Source organism: Pocillopora damicornis, chromosome 8, assembly GCF_964200805.1.
Source record: "Pocillopora damicornis chromosome 8, jaPocDami1.2, whole genome shotgun sequence".
Classification (NCBI taxonomy): domain Eukaryota; kingdom Metazoa; phylum Cnidaria; class Anthozoa; order Scleractinia; family Pocilloporidae; genus Pocillopora; species Pocillopora damicornis.
The window spans coordinates 10,007,221-10,028,422 of NC_142677.1; the positions used below are offsets into that span (position 1 = coordinate 10,007,221).

Below are 21,202 nucleotides of genomic sequence, written 5' to 3' on the forward strand. Positions count from 1 at the left end.
AGCTTATTTCAAAGCCAAAGACTATTAAAAAAACAACAAAAACAAGCAAACACATCTTGCTGTAGGTCTGAAAAATAACGGGCGTGAAGCATCTACTTTTAAAGGGAAACTTCCACGCGAATTTGTTTCATTTAATATTTTATTTACTCAGAAGGTCAAAATTGTAAATTCATGATTTCATTATACAGTATTTTCAAGCTCTGAAGGTCCCATGAAGACGTAATGTATTTACAATTGTTCAAAAATATTTTCGTTCTTCTTTTGATCTTCAGGCAATTCAGAATATTTTTTTGGCCGTATTTTCTTTTTTTAATCGCGGACGTTTGGCAGATAAAAGAAAGTGTAACTTCAATATTATATACCATTTGTGGTTTAGAACGTGAGAAACAGCCTTTCGACAAAACCAGCGGATTAACGAACCTAATGCATCTAATTTCATGAATGATCTTCACCAAGGTGGTTGTGGTGGCATATAATGACAGTCAGCCGTTTGCCTTACAGTAAGATTCCTAGGTGGCATTCATTTCTCCGTTTATATCATCTCTAATCTGACGTTTGGCATTAAATTGATATACGCTATCTTTTTTTGGATCAATACGTAGCTTCTATTTTGAGACGGCGGCAATCTTGCCGAAGAAATGATATGATCGCCCTCCTGAGAATAAATATTACTTGAGCGAAACGTATTTGATTTGTTTGTACGTTGTATTAATTTATTGAACTGGTTATGCATTGCGTTGCGTAAAGCAGGCGAAATTTAAAAGAGCCTATGATGGTAGTGTCATGTTTCAAGTTCCAGCATGTAGTCATCAGAAGAAGGCAATCCTCCCATGAGTCCGTGATTGTCAGACATGATCTGCTTAGCCTGGTACGCTTCTCTTTTAATGGCTTGGTCCAGGCCAGCTGGTATATCAGGTACAAGCATGTCGATGAGCCACGATACGGAGAACACAAAATGCTGTCGGAAAAGAGACAGAAATAGAGTTTCGGTAAAAGGAAGCGAAAACTAATCCAGCGACCTACTCCAACCATAGTTTTTCGCGCGGTATTAGGGCAGTACACCATGTGAAATTGCTTCTATCCTTGGTTGGGGTGTTTGGTCATCACAGGAATTCCACCTAGCTTATTTGCGAGATTCTCTTTGGGGTAGAGTCATTGTTTGAAATGCCCAGTCCGAGAACATAACACATGGCCTCTTAAGTTCTTTTAAGCCTTGATCAGAGGATAAAGGGCCGGCGAAGGGGAAGAAAGAAAATAATTCAGGCCTTCCGCTGTCAGCTCCTTGCCTGTTTACCGATTTTGTTTTAGCTCGGAAAATGACTGAAGCCTGCACTTGGCACGAAATGCTTGACGTAAGGTGCAGGGCGCTGGTCATTGGTTCAACCCACTTCCCTACCTACTATGGCTGATGTAAAGTCCAGTAATCAAACGAAAATCATTTTATATCGGAAGGACGTTCGAGAAAGTTACAGAAAGTGTAACTTGGCAGCTATTCGTTCCTTTTCTAGTAAACAGTTTCGTTTTCATGAGTTTGAAGATTTGAGCGTTCGGAACTCGCTCCCTCTTGTTCATGAGAAAAGCGTTCTCAAGCAATTGACGCGAAGGGAACATCTTGGAGTAAACGTGCAAAGATACACACTTGGAATGAAGCCCGAGGGTTAAAACATCAAAATAATTAGAAGTTGCAATCTCTTGGTGATTAATTAGTTCAACTCACCTCGAATAAAATAACAAACCCCAGCTTTAATGTCACCAAATGCCAATAAAATTTGCTCGGACTACCATCAGGATTATTAAATTCGATATACCTGTGGAGATATGGTAGAGTTATTAAAAGACGCGACAGGATCCAATAAATTAATTCGACTTTTGCAGATCGATGTTATGAAATATTTATGATTGAATTTAACCAACCATTAAGACTTGGTGAATCCTGTTAAAGTTTTATTTTTCAAGATCAAAGCTTTCAATTTACGTAACATTCCCGATAAATATTTGACAAATCACCCGCTAAAGTAAGACAATATTTTCAAGGAACTCAGGTGTATGCGCCAGTAATATATATCGCGCACAATAGATGTTGTAGGAATGTTTGGGTTGCAGCTCCGAAGGCAGACTTGTGTCCACAATATTTTCTTCATTATGGTATTCGCCTCCCATGTTTGAATGATCCATTATTCGGATTACGATTAAAAGCTTTCAAACAGAAAATGTCTTGAAAGGTACGAATGTTTTTCTCAATAAATAGCACAATAACGGTTTAGCCTCGAGCAATTCTTATGGCTGATGTTTGTCTTAAATATAGTTTGCTTAGATTTCATACCATGTTCGGTTTGAGTCGCTTTTTTATTTATCGAGTTAAATTTGCGGATTCTTATGAACAAGATCATGCCAAGTAAGAAATCGGAGCTGCGGCGAATTTTAGACGAAATTGGGATGAACATTAAAACATTGTGAATGGAGTTGCCAACGACTATGATGACCCATAATTTTTTTCTCGTTTGAAACTAATCACTCACTTCCTTTATCATACAACAACTACGGCCCCAACGCCTTCACTGAATACCAATGTGAACAGATCCCCGGATGAGGGCCGCATGCAATAGCGCAAGCAGGGCTGGGAAAAGGCTACGGCCCCGCGTGATGAAGGATACAAGGTGCGAGAAAGCAGAAAGAGAAAGAGTGGCTCTTATTGACTGACTTACAGTAGGTCGAAGCAGACGGGGAAATTATGGCTCTCGGTTATTACCTCGAGCCAATGCTTCTCTGAGCGGCGCTCCCACTCGGTCATTAAGCATTGCGTGTATTACGTGTATGTCGTGTGTATGATAATAAAAGTGAATTATCACGTGTATTTTAGTTTCAGGTGCTTCCAAACGACCAAGAGAATCCCTTGTTCTTTCCAAAAATTAAACGAAATATTTTAGCGTAAGTCATAGCGCAGAGGAAGGATCTGTTCAAGGATTGGAAAATCTACCTCGAATACTTTGTACAGTAAGTAGAAGATCGTTTTGGTGACCATGTGACATTCATTTCGCTGTGGATTTCAGAACGATCTGATGGTGCCAGCGTCCATAACTTACTACGGCTTATAACTTGTCATTTTAAAGTCCAGAAATTGTAACAGACAGGCTGTTTAGCCGAGATCTGGTCTCTATGTAGTGAACACTTTCCGGTCATTTGATAAATATCATGCTCTTAACACGTTTGGATTGGTTTGCTCGGGTTTAGTTTTGATGTGTTCCTGGTGACTTTTTCTTTTAGAAAGAGATTATAGTACATACCAACCAGTACATGCCGACCAGAATTTTCATTACGTTTTGTGGTGCATGATAAGCATCTCTTAGCCGTCAGGGACCTGTGGTTGACTTTTTCTTCTACTGTATCTTGTTAAACATTTATGAAAAATTTAGGGTATGTGGTTACCTGCAGGGTACTGATGTAGAGTTGGCTGGCGCCCAGGCAAGGCTGTAGTTAGTGTAGCCGTGAAGGGAGCCATCTGGTGATATAGAAGCTCTGTACAACAATTTTGGCAAAAATTGCGAGGTGAATGCTATAAGGAAAGCCTTTGAAAAAGTAAAGAGAAACAAGAAGTATTATGCCTTAGCATTCTAACTCTTTTTAGTCTTTAGTGGGGTCGCTCTGAGTTTGAAGGTAGCATGTGGCCAGAAATATCTGTATGTCTATCAAATAATCATTCTGTTGTTTAACTATTTAATCTAGTTTAGATTAAACAAGAGTAACTGGTTTATTGTAATCTCATTACAAACACTTCAATATCTCCGAACGTATAATTCTCTAGGAAGTAGGTTCTTCACTCGCCTAAAGCGTGAAACAAGCGTGACTTTTCAGAGTTATTTGTTTTTTAGTTCTTTTGAGTTTTTCTGCAAATTAAAAACGTGATTTACTAGGATGCTTGTTAAGTATTTAGAATGTTTTGTAGCTCCAATGTTACTTCCGGTCATGATAAGTCACTGCACGAATTATTGATCCACTACAACCATTGCAACTGTACTTACATTACTGATGACAGCCATTTTCGCTATCGCTGATAACATACTGAACCAGATTCCAATGTCCTGTGCTCTATGCGCCACAGGACGCCGCAAATCGCACACCATCTTGTCTGAGTCAATGCGAATCTCAAAGATGTTGTTGGCGAGAGCGAAGAACGGAGCCAGAGGAAAGGCAGCCACAAAGATTGTAACGAAACCAAACTGGATGACTGGAAAAAAATAAGTGAAAAAAAATTACATTTGTTTGCTGGTTTCATTAAATGTTTCTTTGCTGGTTTCATAAACCCGATTTACCTTACTTTATTGCTATTTAACGATCAAAACGAATACAAAGTGATTGAAAACGGTCATAGCCTGGTAAATCAGATTTGCATCTATATTGGTCGAGATCTACCTATTGAAACCACAGTTATTAGGATCTAAAACCATACAGACAGTAGTCCACAAATAGACCAATCAAATTCACTGATAGTAAATTTTCATACTAGACTCTTGTTCGCATTTGAAGATCGTTCAACAACCAAAAGGTTTCTGGCCTTACCCATTTCCAGGTATTCTCCAAACAAGCCTTCGTTTTCCAGTAAATCATAATCCAGTTCCCAGCGCGGCTTCACCTCATTTCCGGTCACTCCCATTTTTCTCTTCTTCATGAACTTTTTTATTTCACTGAGCCAAAGGAAAATGGAATAAATAAATGGGTATAATGATGTTAAAAATGGGATAGAAACGATTAAGCATTGAATAAGCTCAACCAATTTGTGTTCAGCTGAAAACTTACGGCACAAGGACTTCCTGTACATTGCCGATGACTTGCTTGCCAATCATGATAACTGACAGCTGTTGAGCCAACTCCATCAGACATCCACCGGGACTGCACTGTAAATGCAAGATGACAAAGTACTTCAGACTAGTTTTAACTCAATAAAATTGCTCCCTCACCTCAAATTAAGACATGTTTCAAATAAATACGAGAAGTAACAGGGAACTATCGTATGTTTGATTTTTTCATGCGGTCTTCTACCATACAAAGTTGGTCATTTAGGCAAACTTAACGGTTCAAGTTCTTTTCACTTATAACGGTTATTTACAATATTTATGAAGCCCAAGACATTTCGTTACATGTTTTTGTTAGGGATTTCAGTCCGGAACCAGCACAGTGTACAGTAACCAGAGAGACATTCAGTTACATGCTTAACACAAAAGCCACAAGATTGTGCACGTTCAGAGAGCCCCTAACCTTTGCTACAGCACCATCATCTTTGCTTTCGATTTTTTGTCACCTTTGTTAACAACTTCTCTTTACAGCTCACTATGTAACTTATAGATTCCATGTTACGGTGATTCTTTCCAGTAATAGATCACAGATGACGTCAAAATTTTGTAAAAACAAAAAAGTGGGGAGCCTCTAGGCGCAGCTGAGTGTCATCGATGTTCTTACCATATTTTGACATCCTCTGAGATCTATTACTGCACAGACCGACGGCAACATAGAATTTATTCGCTTTGTATGATAATAAAACTTAGTGTTGTTAATGGTGAAGTCATCTATGGGTCTGTTCTTTAATAGATCATGGGGAAGAGCCAATCAAAATCAGAGCATGTATCGTGTAGCTTATCATATGATTGGTTGTTGAGGGATGCTCTTTGATCTTACCTGCTCTGTCCTAAGGCCAAATATCTTTGTATAATTTCCTGGATAACCAACAAGTCTAAAAAGAAAAGAGTAGCAAAAGAAGTAAGCATTAAGTGTTTCATATATTTCGTGTATTCGAGGAAATAAAATAAAAATGAAAATGAAACAAGATGAAGGGCATCTGAGTTAGCAACTTACTTTCCCTTGAAAAAAGCTATGTAGAAGATGGAAGCGAAGAAGTTCATAAACTGGAACACGAACACTTTGAATGTTAAGTTATCTTCGTATTCCGTTTGCGTGCGATGCATCTCTGGAAAAGAAGAAAAACAAGAATATATTTGTTTTCTTGGGGGTGGATATTACGAAGGAATAGTCAACTTATTTTGGAGCCAAATCAGAGCTTGAGTCAATCCGAGTTACGGCAACCCGAGGCGGCTCGCTAACCTCAAATAACCATAGTCCAAGTTGCTTCGCCAGTTGCTGGTACTTATAACTTATTTTCCATTAATTAGCATTTTTCTTAGGGTTCAGATGCTTAGGGCAGATAGAAATATATTTGTTATTCCATCCACTCTTCATATGAAGTTAAACATTGCATTCTCTTCCCTGCAGCTAAACACCTGCAGAGTGATTTCAACTAACTTTGAGTTTGACACGTGGAGTGTACTCATTCAACCGGTGAACTGTGGTATATATAAAATATCAAATATATTAAAATTCAAGAAAGAAAACTCACCCCAATGGTTTAAAACATAGGCTAACTTTTCATAGACCTTTGTGAAAAAAAACATTATTTATGTTCAAGTAAAGGTTTCTCTTCAGTTACTACATTTCTAGTCGTCAATCGTTGAGCACTTCTACAGAAACTCTTAATATTCAGCAATCTATTTCGTGTAGTTTTCAAATGAGTGTCGAAAGTAAATTAAATTGCATTGGTTTTACTACTTTCTCTCTGTGATTGGTCAAGAAAACTCGCGCCACTCTCTCAATCAATCAGATGCCAATTTAAAACTAACTACGACTTGTTCACCAGCGTTTTCCCGCGCTTTAGTTCGTTGAGTTCTGATTGGGTCTTTAAGGTTTTTTATCTTACTCTGCTTGACAATTTTGATTATAATGGTTTTAAATGATGCACCCACATTACAGTGAACGTTTAAGTAATTCATACATTGGTTTTAGCTCACCACGCATTATAACTGGTCCAGAAAGGTTGCGCCATCCTTGCAACCAATCCGATGTAGAAACAAACTATTTGTGACTTGCTCTCTCACATTTTCCCGTGCTTGAAGCTATTTACGTTTTTGTTCATTTGAGTTCTTATTGGTTGTTGTGACAAGTGCCTTTTTTGTGATTGGCAGATTTTATTACTCTGGTTTTTACGACTTAGTTAAAAGCGTTTTATTGTGTAGTTCCTAAACGTTTACTGTGTACAAAACTAGCAAGAAAGACGTCTTTTAAATAACCACTTCACATGAAAAAGTAAATGAAACGCATTTCGTAGAAAGGTTGAATAATTAGAAAGACTCATTTTCCCTGTTTTTCTTACCTTGCTCAGTATCATTATGATGATAAGATTCATGATCGAGCCTGTCACAGATACAATAGTTGAAGCATACTCCTGAAAGTTTGGGTTTTCGTAGAGTGGATGAATCACAAGCAGCTTGTATACGATAACTCCGACCATGAACAATACCACGAGGGAAACCTGTCGGAACACGTATCATCTTTTAAGTGCGGGTAGTGGAATTAGGAGTGGGTAGATCTCTAAACTATCCAGGTAAGCGAACTTGGTTTCTTGTACATTTGATATGTTTTGGCATTTTCTGAAAAAAGTCAACGACGTTTGGAATCATCTGGTTCAGTTCAAGAGGTGACACATTACTTCACTCACTAGATTCGCCTTTGAGTAAAGGTAAAAAGACTCAGAGAAGAACCTCGGAGAGAAATTGGACGAGTAATTTTATTTCGGTTAAGTGAGTGGCGCTGGGCTGATTTTTAGAATTACGACCACGACTTCCTTTGAATTAATAGCAATCAATTTAATGAAGAGTTCGATTATGAGCAGCTTGTCACTGAATTCACTGGCTCAATGAAAACTTCCATTTCATGTGAAATTTGTCTCAAAGGGTTTCATCTTACTCTTTTTTCTCTTGTTTTCTTACCATACAGATAACAATGGCAATTCCTGAAATGATTCTTGGGAATCGCTTTTCTTCGGGAAAGTGTGGTTCTAAAAGCCCTGTTACAGGATTCCTCTCCACAGCCGGAGCTAATGCTGCAAAGGTGGGTCGAGGTCTTTCCTAGAAAAAGATAAAACAGTCAAACATGTTAGAAAGCATGATAAAAGATAGTCCTAAACGTAAGGCTGATTGCTAGTTGTTCAAAAATAGCATCTCATTAATTATTCTTGGTAAGATAGCCGTTGACCTTGAGCTTCTCTGATCCATTTTATTTAGGGTTTTCACATTCCATATAACAAAATTAGACAAATGGTTTTTCAAACACATTATCGAATACATAAAAAATCATTCAGTCTCATATAAAGTACCTCTTCTTCTTCGAAGCCCAGCACATCCCATTGATAGGCCAAAGTGATTTCCTTTCGTTTCCAGTACTCCAGGAAAAACACAGCTGTAAGAAAGTGAGCGTTCACACGCACTTAACTGACAATGTGTGTCCTTTAGTCACTGGCTAAAAAATTTATAATTATTATAATGGTTTGCTGCTGTTTGTGTATATTACAGGTCTTTAAGTAATTTCATTACATTTATGTTATTATAAATAATGTATACTAACGAAAAAATTAACTTACCCCAGAAAGCAACGAAAAGGGCATAACCCACTGTGGCTGGATTATCAAATAAGTACGATGTCTTGAAAAAGAAAACGAATTATCAATAAATAACTCGTCGATAATTGAAGCATATATCTCTCCATTATACTCACTGGTTGGTAGAAGATTAACTCAGAATGCTCCAATCGCGTTCAAAAACTTTCCCTGAATGCCGCTCAATTGCAAAATGGGGCCGGAAGACTTAAAAAGTCAATCAAAACACAACAATAACAGAAGTAACAAAACAGCTTGATTGTTTGTGCCTACCTTTGTGTCGTAAATACGACCTTTTTTTGCATGTAGAAATTTTCGAAGTCTAACCTTTTCAGTATTCCGGACATCGCGCCAAAAGGTTACTACAAGGTTACCAATATTTAGAGACCATAAGTCTAGTCTTTCAGTAACGCTACGATATGCATTTGATACAAAAACCCCCTCTTACCCTCGCTCGGGAGCAACTTGATTTCAAGTCCCATGCTTTGCAGCCCAGTTCTTCTTCACACAGTGGACACATTACAAATGTCCAGTTCGCGCTGTTACAGATCTCAAGCCTGTGAAGCACGTTTTAAAATTTATTAACGATTTATGAACTGAAAGGTAAAATCACTCAGAAAATAACAAAAACACTAAAAGAAGTATTTTTCATCGCAAAACACCTGATAAGGGGTCACGGTAAAGGACACAAAAGATGGAAATATTCAATTATATTAAAACTCGGTTTGCTCGGCAATCACTGAACATAGGAGATTTTTTTAAACTTATTCTTGTTGTGGTCATTAAATTAAATTAGTAACGAGGCAAAACAGTTTGTAAATTTAAGATTTCAGAGAGTGGCAGTGGGGTCGGATTATTTTAAAAAGAAGAGGAAAGAACTTTCATCTAAGACCTTAGAAAATGGTCATGGTAAGTTAGAAGTTATATATTGCTTGTGATTTATTGTGGCTAGCATTGCTAATCCTTTCCTACTTACGCCGTGTTCTGACTACTATCTATTGTCAGATAACCGTAAAGGAAAACAAGTAGCCCAACAAAGGAGGGTGGTATCAGCCATGCTGTGTATTGCCCTGTTAGAAATGTAAAGCATGTGCATTAAAAAACTCCAAAAAAAAAAAAAAAAAAAAAAAGATGGGGGTGACCATCGTATAGGTGGGTTACATGTTGTGGTTGTGGGTAACACTGGGGGCTGTCCGGTGGTTGGAGGGGAAAGAGAGGGAGGGAAGTATGATAGGGGACAGCCAAAGATGGTATGTGTAGGAGGTAAGTAGTGAGCCAGGGAAGCGGGTGCAATATAGAGTGGTTATGGACAGCTAGCTAGATAAAGAGCAAAATTTAGATGGGTTGAAGTACACGTGTGAAAAAATTTGGTAAATGAGAACGTTTTTCAGTTTTTGGCGATAAAATGATCAACACGATGTTAAGAAGTCATTACTTACCAAGCCAACCGAAGTAAATGCCGATCTTCTCTCCAAAGTATTCTCTGACGTGATCAAGTGGTTGATATTTCAGCCACTTTCCCCATCGTGCCCAGTATTCTTTAAGTATCTGACACGAAAAAAAGCATATGACTTATGTGAAGTTGCTCTGTCATTTTGGAAAGACTCGAAGAGAGTTTAAAAAAAAGATGACGAAGATCTGAAAAAAAAAGGTATTACCTTTGATCTTGTTCTCGTGATTTGAGGTCGCATACATTCGTTTGACTTACAGAATTTTGATTACACTGCCGTGCCAACCTTGCTTGAGTTTTAGAACCCGCGGCCAAAAGATTTGTCATCATGATCTTGAACAACATGGCTGTCTAAGTTACTGTAAAGCTTTTATAAAGCGGGCCGGCACACGTACCAGACTTTCATACTCGCTTTAAGATGAACAGACAGCTCTGCCTGTATTCGAAGGATTGCCAATTACTCACTCCGGTCTATCGAGGTTTGACAATGAATCGCTTTCGTGTGATTTTCTACGCCAGTTGAGTATCAAGCAGATGCTGGGTAGAGTTCTGAGGTTGTATTTAGATATAGCTTACCTGTCTCTGACTTAGTCTTCTCTCCTCTGGTCCATCTGGTGCCTTATTCCAATCTGAAGGCAGCTCTGCTGGGCCCTGTGAGTAATTAGATAACATGTCAAAAGAGAGTGGCTGCAGTTTGGGCCATATACTGAACGAGCGGGAAGTCTGGAAAGTTCATTGATTAAATTTCAGATTTATTTTCCGTGCTGCAGATTCAATTCTGTGGATATTGATGAACAAATTTGGTAGTGTTTGGGTCACTGTGCTACAGTGGGCAGACGAGATTGATTAGGTAATTTCAAATTGGTTTCATCTCGTGGTCTTCATCACTATATGTGTATGACAACTGAGTTACATCAACTTAAAAGTCACTTCATCTGTCATTTCCTATGCTACCACGCTCACCACATGAAGAGGATACGCTGCTGTAAATACTCCTTCCTCCACGAGTCGACTAATACCTGAACAAAAAAAAAAACATTATCCACTCTTCGTTATTCAACCTAGTTTAACAAGAAAGGTAGTTCATGCTCTGGCCAATCCCTGCAATGGTGCTACACTAAAACATGTTAGGTATTTGTCATTACGGTGAGTGGAATAAGAAAAATCCGACTCTGCATTGAAGACCCTAATACTATCGAGTTCCGAACTCTTTCCCATCAATTAGAGAAAAACTACTTTTTTTACCGTTTGAAGATGTTCACTCGCCTTAAATGTTAAAGAGCCCTGTTAAAATGTGGCCGCTCAATTTAGATTGTTAAAGCCATTTTGCCTCTCGACTGGGAACGAAAATAGCACGTGGCAATCTATGGCTTGGAATGTTTGGTTTACTCCTAGTCAGGAAAGGTTCTGTTTATTATTAGGATAAGCAATGATCATTATTTTGTGCAGTTATGATTGTACTGATTTAATATCTTCAATGCCTGCTTAGTGGGAAATGTTCTGAGTGCTTTTTTCATCCTAATTTCTCGTTAGCGCTTGATCTGTGCCTTTCAGTAGCGCCAAATCCTCTTTTGTTGTCATCCCTTGTTCAAATAAAATCGATCCGTTACCTATTTCTCCTTTGTTGCGGCTTCCGTACACAGCTGTTTCGAGGATCTCATTTGCCTGGAAAAAAAAAAACCGTTTACACGAGCAAGAAAATATGCAATAGGATCCATTAATTTTTTATTTTTTCAGACTGAGATAACTTTAATAACACAAGAATACAACAAAAACTCACTACTCTTGTTCGTTCCGTGTCCTTAAAGTACGTTTCTGGGTTGTCGCTTCCTACAAATCTGCAGGGGAAGAAAAATTTAAAGCACTCAGACTCGACACAAAGAAAAGACAAAGAATAAGATGCGAGGGATACTCAATTTTATTTACATCCATAAATTTCGTAGTAGAAACATTGTATACGTTTAAGGATGTGAAACAACTAGCCCTTGACCGGAGAGTAATCTTTTTTGGTATTAATCAGAGTGTTCATATGTTCGCCTATCGTATTTAAGTGTTTTTCTCAAGATATTATTTCATGAAAAACATTACATGACGTTTTTTAGTTACCTCTGCAATTTACTGGCTTGAAAGGTGGCTGTAAAATAATTTGGGGGTTGATCTGGGACATCATCCTTGAATATATTTGGCAAATGAAATTTCTTCAATATCCGCTCTGACCAGTTGATCTTTTCTTCTGTTCTCGCCTTTGAATTGAAAGACGATTTGAGGGGAGAGAATCAGTTAGTGCTGTGGTAAAAAAGAAACATTTTGACTCCTTGCCTCTTGCAAACGTGCTTCTCAAAAACTAGCATGCAGTTAAATGCGCGCAACTCTTTTGTCCGGGTCAGCAATCATTTCCGGGTGTATGGAACGCTGACCTTCATTGCTCCTCTCACAGAAAGAGTGTCGCAGGGGATAAATTCTTACCACAAATATATATGATTTTTGAATAAAGGGGTAAGTTTCTAAAGAAACTGTGGTGCTGCGTCGGTGGGAGAGTATAGCAGGTAATTTAGTGTTAACAACTGAGTTGAAAACGTAAATTAACCACCGTAAAGGGTAAAAAAGCTGACGTTTCGAGCGTTAGCCCTTCGTCAGAGCGATTTCCAATCATGATTTTTGGTTTGAATTAAGGCTCCCTCGACCCAACGAACACTATCATGAACTCTAACCCTCTGTACCTTCAGTGGACCTTTAAAATTCAGCTCTTCGGCGTAGAATAACATGACTTCCCACGGAACGTGAACTTTGATGAAGTGAAGGTGTCCTTTCTTCGTTGGGGATTGTTCCTAGAACGGATTAGTTATGCTATTAGTCTGATAGTCTTAGAGACAGGGATCATTTTTTGGAGAGAGGCAGAGGGTGGCAAATGATAAGTAGTTTGTCTTGCAGTTTGACTGTCATGAATTACGCGATAGGAGCCAGACAGAAGCCTTAGTTATCAACTCTTAAGTATCTCTCTGTAGTGCAGAGAGGAAAGAAATTCTAATTAATATGATAGAAGTGTTATCTATCTTTCAAAATAATCAGTAGCACATCTCAACAAGTGTGGATTGCGGAACAAGACGATAATTCAAATATCGAGAAAACGGTCAAACCTCTTCGAACTCCAGCTGAGATTTCTGCAGGTTTTTCATGTACCTCCTTCTGTATCGTAGGGTTTCTTTCGAAGCAGGTTCATCATCGAACTCTTCGTAAGCCAGGACAAAGTCTAGGCAGGAGGCGAAGAAAACCGGTGAGATACTAGTAACAACCGACTTTACCCAATAAACTATAAAATTCCTTATCTGGGGTAAAATAAGAACAAGGTTCTCCTGTGGCAAAGTGATTTTTAAGAGTGTCTGTACAGACTCACCTATTCTTCTTTTCTGATCTCTGAAGAAACAGCCCGCCTCTCCACTCATATCGATCTCATCAAAATCACTCTACAAATATGGGTTCATATCAAATCAGTCGAACCAAATCCTTATGGTTAACTCACACGATGAAGTACTTTAATTCTTATAGGTGGGACAAAGGTACAACAGACAACTAAGGAAGTCCTTACATTACCTTGGGTGTTTATTGACAAAGGCGTGAACAGCTTTTATTCATAACTTATTACGTTTACTTCAACTCAGAACGCTATACTTCGGAAATTGTTACTACAAATTGAGACCTTAAGCTCTTACCAAACTGTAAAACTCAGAGTTTTTAAACAACTGCTCTGCGTCCTTTTCAACCAATAGAGTAACTTTGTCAACGGATCTTTGAACAAGTTGAACTGCAGCATCTTGAGGAACAGAGCGAACGTCCACGCCATTTATCTGAAGGTGAAAAGACAATTACTTCAGAACATTTTTGTTGCTTTTATATGATTTGAAACCTACACTCCCAGACATAATAAGTTGGGACACTTCTCCAGAGCAACCTCCAAGATGTTAATTCACCCCTCTCCCCCTTCCAATGTTGTTAATTACTAATGTGTCTATGCCATCTTGCGGACCAACATTGAGAGGAAGGGGAGGCAGTAGGTGTCCCAACAAATGTTTCTGGGAGTATAGGTGGGTATGGGGAAGCAAATACACTGGTGAAAGCGTTCATCCCTCACCGCCATTTGCTCATGTCCAACTCAGAAACATCAGATGTGGGTGGTCTTGGGCGTTTTGCGCATGAACAGTGACCTTGATCGCCTTAGCGAGTCGTCAGCGGTATACAATCGGAACCTGCGATCTACATTCAATGTGGTCCATCGTGAACGGAATTAAGAAAATTTATTTTTAGCAATTCAAATGTACCTCAAGGAGTCTGTCTCCGATTTTTAGCCGACTGTCCCGATCAGCGGAGCCTCCTGGTTTGATTGACGTTACAAAGATTCCCGGATGGCCACGCATGTAATTAGCGTCACTGCCTCCTCTGATATTGAACCCAAGGCCTGGGAAGGAGTGAAGCCACAAATGCAATTAAATTTTTGAACATGGTTTCACCCGAAATCTTTCTCTGAGAATACTTTCATGATACAGTGATTTGTGTGTCAGTCCCTTGGTAGTAACTGCAGAATACCCTGCCACTTTGGTCCACCTCATGTACATGTGTCGTGAGGCTTTCAAGAACGCGGCATAACACAATAGACGCTATTCTTACTTAATGACATGTAAATGAGTGGTAGGGTATTCTGCTGTTTAGCCTTCCTTTAAGATGCATTGAAAATTATAAGAATCTTTAAGCTCTTTCTATGCTTTTTTTTAAAGTAACACAAACGGATTAAATACAATGGAAGTAAAATCTAAATAAAAATGCAAATGAAGATAGCACCCTTGGAACTGATGCTTTTGTTTTTAAGATCTCTTAATGTTATTGTCAAGGAGCGAAAAAATGAATTGCAAAAGGAAAACAGCTTAAGTTTTGAACAATTCAGATCTCCTCCTTGCTCTATGATTGTCTAAACGGTCACTCGTTACTCGAAACTCCTCCCTGAGTCAAGAAAAAAAAAAAAAAAAAACAGCCCATATAGTCTTGTGATAACCCTAATTGCTCGTGTATTCAGTCATTACCATATTCAGGGTCCTTGTATAATTCAATCACATTTTCGACTCCTCTTACGCTGTCTACTGCGCCTTCCCGTACGGTTTTCTGTGGAAAAATGCGGTCAGTCACCCTTTTGTAAATTATAAGAGACAACGACTCGTTCTGTCTAAGGTTTATCTTACGTGAGGTGTTGCCATGTCGAGCACAGTCAACGTCGCATACTTCAACGTTTGGAATCGGCCACCAAAGTAGTTTTTTTACATGGTTGGTAAAGGTGTTAAAAAGGCGGGGTTGGCGAATATTAGAAGATTCCGTTGTTTACATTGTTGTCTTGGGTTGTGCAAACAGGAATTCATTGTTGCACGAGCGTGTTTTATACATATCATCAACTTACATTATTTTCGTATGAAAACCAGGTAATCGATCAAAAGGCTCTTGGCCTCATTGTATTTCCGAATCAAAACTCGTCAAATGCACCGGTAAGGAATTCAATTTCAACAAACCCGTGGTACTGTTTTGCTCGTATTATGTTGGCATCTCTGCATCAACTTAATGTTTAAAAAGTTTGTTGTCAAAAAAAAAGAAAACCCGTTGAGGTTTATTGGCTGCATTACTGATTCAAGCCAGTTAAGTTTTCTTACTAATCTTTTTTTTGCGCATTGTATCTGCATAAATTTTGGCAGGTTTGTATGGATTCAGCCAGCTTAAAATAACCGGATTACAATCGAACATTTGTCAGATTATCTAACTGGTCACCTCTAATAACTTAAGTTATTAGAGGTGACCAAGCTTGGATCTTGTTAATCGACTACCACAGAAGAATATCTAATACTATGGGGAATGAGGGAAAAAAGCAGGCAGAAAGATGTCTTTTTCTCTTCAGCCTGACAAGGGAAAGATAGGTTTAGTGTAGTTCGTGCACAAAAAGAAAATCTACAGTGATAAACAAGAACTGAACTGGTGGTTTGGATGAAGAAAGAGGGAACGAAGCGGGATGCAAAAAAAGGATGTTAAATTTGCTTCAGTTTTGGATTGAAAAGCGGTGGAAATCAGAAACTTGGATGACATACCACCACTCGCTGGAGTGCCTTTTTCTCTACCAGTAGGAGAAGTCTTTTCTTGGACTGAATGAGATCGATAGCGCGGTCTATTGTGGTGTCCTCTACGTTAACATTATTGATCTGTTGGGTTAAAAATAACATAAGGTGATTTTTCTGTTATATAAACCTTTTTCATGCCAGTTAAATGCAGAACTCTCTATTATGGGGGAAAAATATATTACCTTTTCAGTGACAGCCAAAAAATTATGGAGAATTAGTAGAAAATTGTCTCGGAAATGGTATCCATAAACTTCTCGCACAATACCACACTCTATTAATTGATGTTTTAAGCAGAGTGGTCACCTGATCAATACTTCACCACAGTTTTCGTCTCATAAAAGCCGTCAGAAGGGTTCTAAAATTATTTGGTCATGAGTCACGAAAACATTCCTACCTCGAGAAGTTTGTCACCAACGCTAAGTCTCCCGTCACTGGCGGCCGCGCCTTCTGAATTGATTCGGGTTACGTAGATACTTGGATCCTCAGGAACATACGGGCTATCTCTACCTCCTCGGATGTTAAAACCCAAGCCTCTCCCTATCAAGGAAACGATGTTAATAAACAAGCGAAAAAAGGACACTACATTTGTAGCAAGTGTACATGGACTACTATTTTTTATAATACTTTAAAGGTGCAATACAGTACCTTTCTTTTCTCTATGCAGTTGTATGCTCATGACACCAAGTCCATCATCTCCATCCTCACCTTCAGTCAACTGCAAACATGAAGTTTTTTGACTTAGCAAAATTCAGTCAATTAGTGAAAACCTTTTAATTACATTTTTTGAGACGAAAAATTGAATTCGAGCTAAAATTATTATAAGAATAGAACCAAATTTGAGACGCTGAACATGAAAAAGTAAACTATCCAAAGTTCCTTGATGATATTCGTTCCGGTTTGGTTTCCTAGTGAAACTATAGATTAGATCTGAATCATGTAATCGAGTCAATTGGAAGAAGATGACGAGAAAAATGCGGTTCCGTTAAGACGGCAAATTTTAATCTAAGCTCACCTAAGAGAGAAGGGTCAACTGGTTTTCATCTCTTTTTAAATGTTATAGCTACCGAATTTGTCTTGGCATATTCGTTTACCAATCCTTAAAGCGCTGATTACCTTTATAGCTCGTTTCTGTACCAATAAGGTCAGCTTCCCTCCTTTTGTTTTCCTCACCAAGTCCAAGGCTTCAGAATGCGTGACATCACTAACATCGTTACCATTGATCTACCCAAAATGATTGAAAAAAAAAAAGAAGAAATTTGATGTTACTTAAAGTATCAAAAGAGGCAACTATGCAGGAACAGTTTCAAGTGTCAACAACTTTGTAGGTTAATAGAAGATCTTTTTAAATCGCTTTTTTTAGCGCTTCGGTCGTAAAGTTGTTACGGAGAGGAAAATAAAAATTTCCATTTTACAAAAGTCATGTGTTACAAACCTCCAGTATTTTGTCTCCAGGAGCCAAACGGCCATCTTTCTCCGCGGTAGCCCCCGGTCTGAGCCTTGTAATATAAATAGAAGAGTCCCCTTCTCTGAAGGGCTTGTCTCGGCCCCCTTTGATATTGAATCCATACCACCCTGTGAACAAAACAGTTCCAAAGAGAAACGTTAAAAAATGTATTGTAGTAATACATCTTTTTTTAAACAAACTATGATTGAAATTTTCTTTGGCTAAGAGATAGTAACTACATCAGATAAGGAAGGAAAAAGGTGGTTTTAGAGGAAAATATTGTGAGGGGTCGAAAGGCTAATGTTTAAAACAAGAAAGAGAGCATTGAAAATTATTTCATGAATGCAAAAACTTCAATAAGACTTCGTGACCACAAGTGACGATGGGTACTATATGGGCACCGATGACTAAACGAACAATTCCGGGATTGATCGACGGTTTTAAAAACGTCCCTTTTGTGGGTTTGAGCAATGAATAGCAAAATTTAAATGAAAGAACCACCGATTCCATGAACATTGAGTGTATAAGACTAAGGGAACCTTTTGCAAAAACTTGGTTGACAATTTATTAATCAAAACTATTCCAATTAAAACCACCTGTTCTTTCTTTGAGTCGTACCTTTCTTTTTATTGAGCGATACAGTCAGAGTTTCCATGGGTTCGTCAGGATTTATCAACTCAGGCTCAGCTGCAGATTCTTCGGCAGCCGGCGAACCAGGCCCCTCAGCCAACGGAACCAACTCCTGGAAAAGATCGCAAGACTTATTCTGATCAATCTCAGAATAAATTTTCAGAATGTCAAAATGCCAAGGACTTAACTCCTGATACACCTGAATGACCACGTTTCACCCGAGAAAAAATACCTATCGGTTATTGTTGAAAGTGAAGTGGTGAAATTGGCCAGATGTGCAAAAATAACGCAAGTAGTAGATAATATTACCAAACTTCCCAGACTGTGGGCGATTTATCGGATGATAATTTAAAGCCATTACTGGCACAACCCGCTTGGAAAATTTCGAAGTGAATCAGGATGAAAAAAACCTGAACCCTGGAGGACATCCTAAGTTTAGTTTTTAGAAATAGTAATGAGGCTTATTTGTGGCTAATATATATGGCAATGTAAGCCTAACATCGATTTTACCACCGTTTTAATTAAAAATGTCTAATCTAACCACCACCAAATAGTTTTAGATAAAAAAGAACAATTAAATTCATAGATTGCTATGAAGGCCATGTGTTGGGATGATGAACTTTCCAAATGGATTTATAAACTTTCTCCTTATAATAAAGAAGAAAATAAAATATCGAATTCTTCTATAGACACAATAATTGATGTTTCTCATGTCTAATACAAACTGTTTTCCAAATACACGAGGTGTACGTGATCTCCTGGCAGTTAGGGAAATCAATTTTTGAATGTCGTGTTTAGTGTTTAAAAAATGCGACTGATATTTTAGCCCTGATGTGAGAGAATCTGGAAACTGATTGTGACTCCCCTAATGATATGGCTCAGTAACAGTAAAACAGCAGGCACATCTGCAGATCAAACATCATAGTCGTGATCAAAATATATTAGTTTAGTAGGTTTGGAGATATAGGTTTGTATTACGTAAACGGCCCTGCTGAAGCTATTAATCAAATGGCAAAAATAGCAACGGTTTTATTTATTTATGCTTAGGCTTATGATTGAAGTTATGTACATTCATTAAATCCTCTCTTTAGATAAGCCACGAAAGTGAAATAAAGTATGTTTTCAATTGCATTCGAAGAACACGTGTTTTTAATTAACCGCACATCGAAGGTAAACATCGCCATTGCCGCTAGAAGGCACCGTTAACAAACAAAGTGCAAGAGTGACTCAGTCATTGGTCAATTGACATTCCTTCCAGTAGCTACTTACAATGCAAATCCCTTCTAAAAGAAGAAATCCTTCTAGATCCTCGAGGTCATTAACCAATCTAGAAGCCGAAAAATGCACTCAACATTTCTCAAAAAAGATCCTACTTGGAATTATACTGAAAAATTATGGTTAATGAACTTTCCTGCGAATAATTTCGAAAACCGATCAAGTTGGAGCCAGTAGCGTCTGAAAATTCACCTAATTCCACCAAGAATAGAAAACAGCATAAAAGACCTTCATAAATATTCAAGCCGCCTCGAACACGGATTGATTCCTGTTAAACCGAATGGAAAGGTCTTTTAAAAACACATTTTATACAAATCATCTATTTCCAAAGTCAAAGAGATCAATTGTCCTTTCAGGAATGGTTGAATACACGTAGAAGGGTAGAAGGGGGGAAACGAAATTCTATACGTTCGTTTGGCAGCCTGGGCACGCCTGACATCACGTAGGCAAGTCGAAACTCCTAACCATCCATATTCTACTCATCATTTCACTCAGATACACTAGAAAAAAGATGACGCACGGTGTACACCGAAATAAACCTATTACGCTCACTTTTTTCCGGGTTTCGCAAGTGTCGTTGTTACGGAAAAGTAGGAGAGGGTCATTATGACGGTCTCGTCACAAGGTGCCGCGTATTATTCTGACAACAGAGTGTTCCTACTTGCCGGCTATGAAGGAATGTGTGTGGAAATTAATCAGCGGCTGGCTTATTTCTGCTTAGTTTAAATAAAATTAAGCTATCCTCTACTCAAAGAATTTATGTTTCTCCAATTATGCATAGGAATATATAAATTTGTTCAATTTAGAGCGGTAACTTCCGTTCACAATGTTGGGCCGTTTGCATAAGTTCAATGTCAAATTAAGCGAAAATTGCTCATTGATTTATATCTTGAATTACGGAAAAACGTGATATTTCGTCCAAATCGAGTTGTAAACAAAGCGAAATCGATCCGCCCAACGCGGAAAATTTTTCGATCCAGAACCTTGTAGGTTACTGACCCCCTGAGATCATTCGATCGTCTACAGTAATCCGATAAAGTGCCAGACGGTTAAGAATTAAGCGCCTTTTTGGTTTGAACTCCCTTGGTAAATTTTACCACCAAAAATATCTCTTTGCTTGATAGAAGCTGGAGTTAAGACAACTTTAAAAAAGCTTTGAGTCCCGAAGTTGTTTGTTGTTTATCTTTTGAATGGTTTCGTGTCAAACTTACCTCATCGGCCATTGCTTGACTGAAAGTGTTTCAAACTCCTTCACTGAATTAAAAAAGAGCGCGAAAGTTAACAATTTATCCTTAGCTGGCCCATGTCATCTTAAAAACTCACACTCAGCCAGGTTTTGATTTCGGTTTGAGTGCAGTAGTTCACAAGATTCTTGCCGATTTCATAAGAGTAAGATGCCATTCAAGGCTCGCGGCTACTTCGATCACAAAGAATACACATGCAAATTCCTATGCTCATTTTGCATGAAAATGCGTCCTGACGGGACAATCAAAACAAAGGGTTTTTAACCTCTTTTAGATGTCTACTGGACCGTGTTGAAGTTTCCAGCGCATTCTTATTTACATACATTAAATGAAGCGGTTTGCGCGGGCAATATTAGTCGCTTATCAAAAATAGCCTTTAAGGGCGTTCTGTACATGAATAACTTGCTCTCTTTCTCATTTCTTTAACGATGTATCATTCTTCAGCCCCAAATAATAGCGAGGAACTTTCATTCTTATTTCGGAGGCCAATGAGCTTGAAAAGGAAGGCTTATGATTTTGTTTCCCTCTCTTTATAAG

General features: G+C 38.4%; 1 protein-coding gene and 1 long non-coding RNA gene across 2 annotated transcripts; one reads left to right on the forward strand and one right to left on the reverse strand.

Annotated features, from left to right (window-relative positions):
• Nucleotides 1-121: 121 nt before the first annotated feature.
• LOC113676927 (anoctamin-7) lies at nt 122-20,869 on the reverse strand. Its single transcript, XM_089180238.1, has 34 exons — nt 20,633-20,869; nt 18,135-18,258; nt 17,505-17,644; nt 17,186-17,293; nt 16,718-16,787; nt 16,467-16,609; nt 16,043-16,153; nt 14,999-15,077; nt 14,243-14,379; nt 13,637-13,771; nt 13,321-13,390; nt 13,064-13,176; nt 12,647-12,754; nt 12,033-12,169; nt 11,707-11,764; nt 11,537-11,591; nt 10,890-10,945; nt 10,503-10,577; nt 9,916-10,024; nt 9,453-9,546; nt 8,925-9,033; nt 8,462-8,522; nt 8,198-8,280; nt 7,812-7,949; nt 7,196-7,354; nt 6,386-6,422; nt 5,848-5,959; nt 5,671-5,725; nt 4,795-4,892; nt 4,558-4,682; nt 4,020-4,225; nt 3,427-3,566; nt 1,718-1,808; nt 122-958 (listed from the first exon to the last, which is right to left on the reverse strand). The coding sequence occupies exons 1-34, from the start codon at nt 20,642-20,644 to the stop codon at nt 782-784; spliced, it is 3,525 nt and encodes a 1,174-aa protein (XP_089036364.1). The 5' UTR covers nt 20,645-20,869; the 3' UTR covers nt 122-781.
• LOC149041311 (uncharacterized) lies at nt 2,054-4,300 on the forward strand. The gene is made up of 2 exons (XR_016179110.1): nt 2,054-2,222; nt 2,861-4,300. It is a non-coding gene; the product is annotated as an uncharacterized LOC149041311 (long non-coding RNA).
• Nucleotides 20,870-21,202: the final 333 nt, after the last annotated feature.

What these genes read in the sequence shown, in the direction of transcription:
- LOC113676927 (XM_089180238.1), bottom strand. An exon ending in CTGGAGACAAAATACTGGAG is followed by an intron (nt 17,294 to 17,504) that starts GTTTGTAACACA and finishes CATTTTGGGTAG; the next exon opens with ATCAATGGTAACGATGTTAG. An exon ending in CATTTACTTCGGTTGGCTTG is followed by an intron (nt 9,547 to 9,915) that starts GTAAGTAATGAC and finishes CATTTCTAACAG; the next exon opens with GGCAATACACAGCATGGCTG.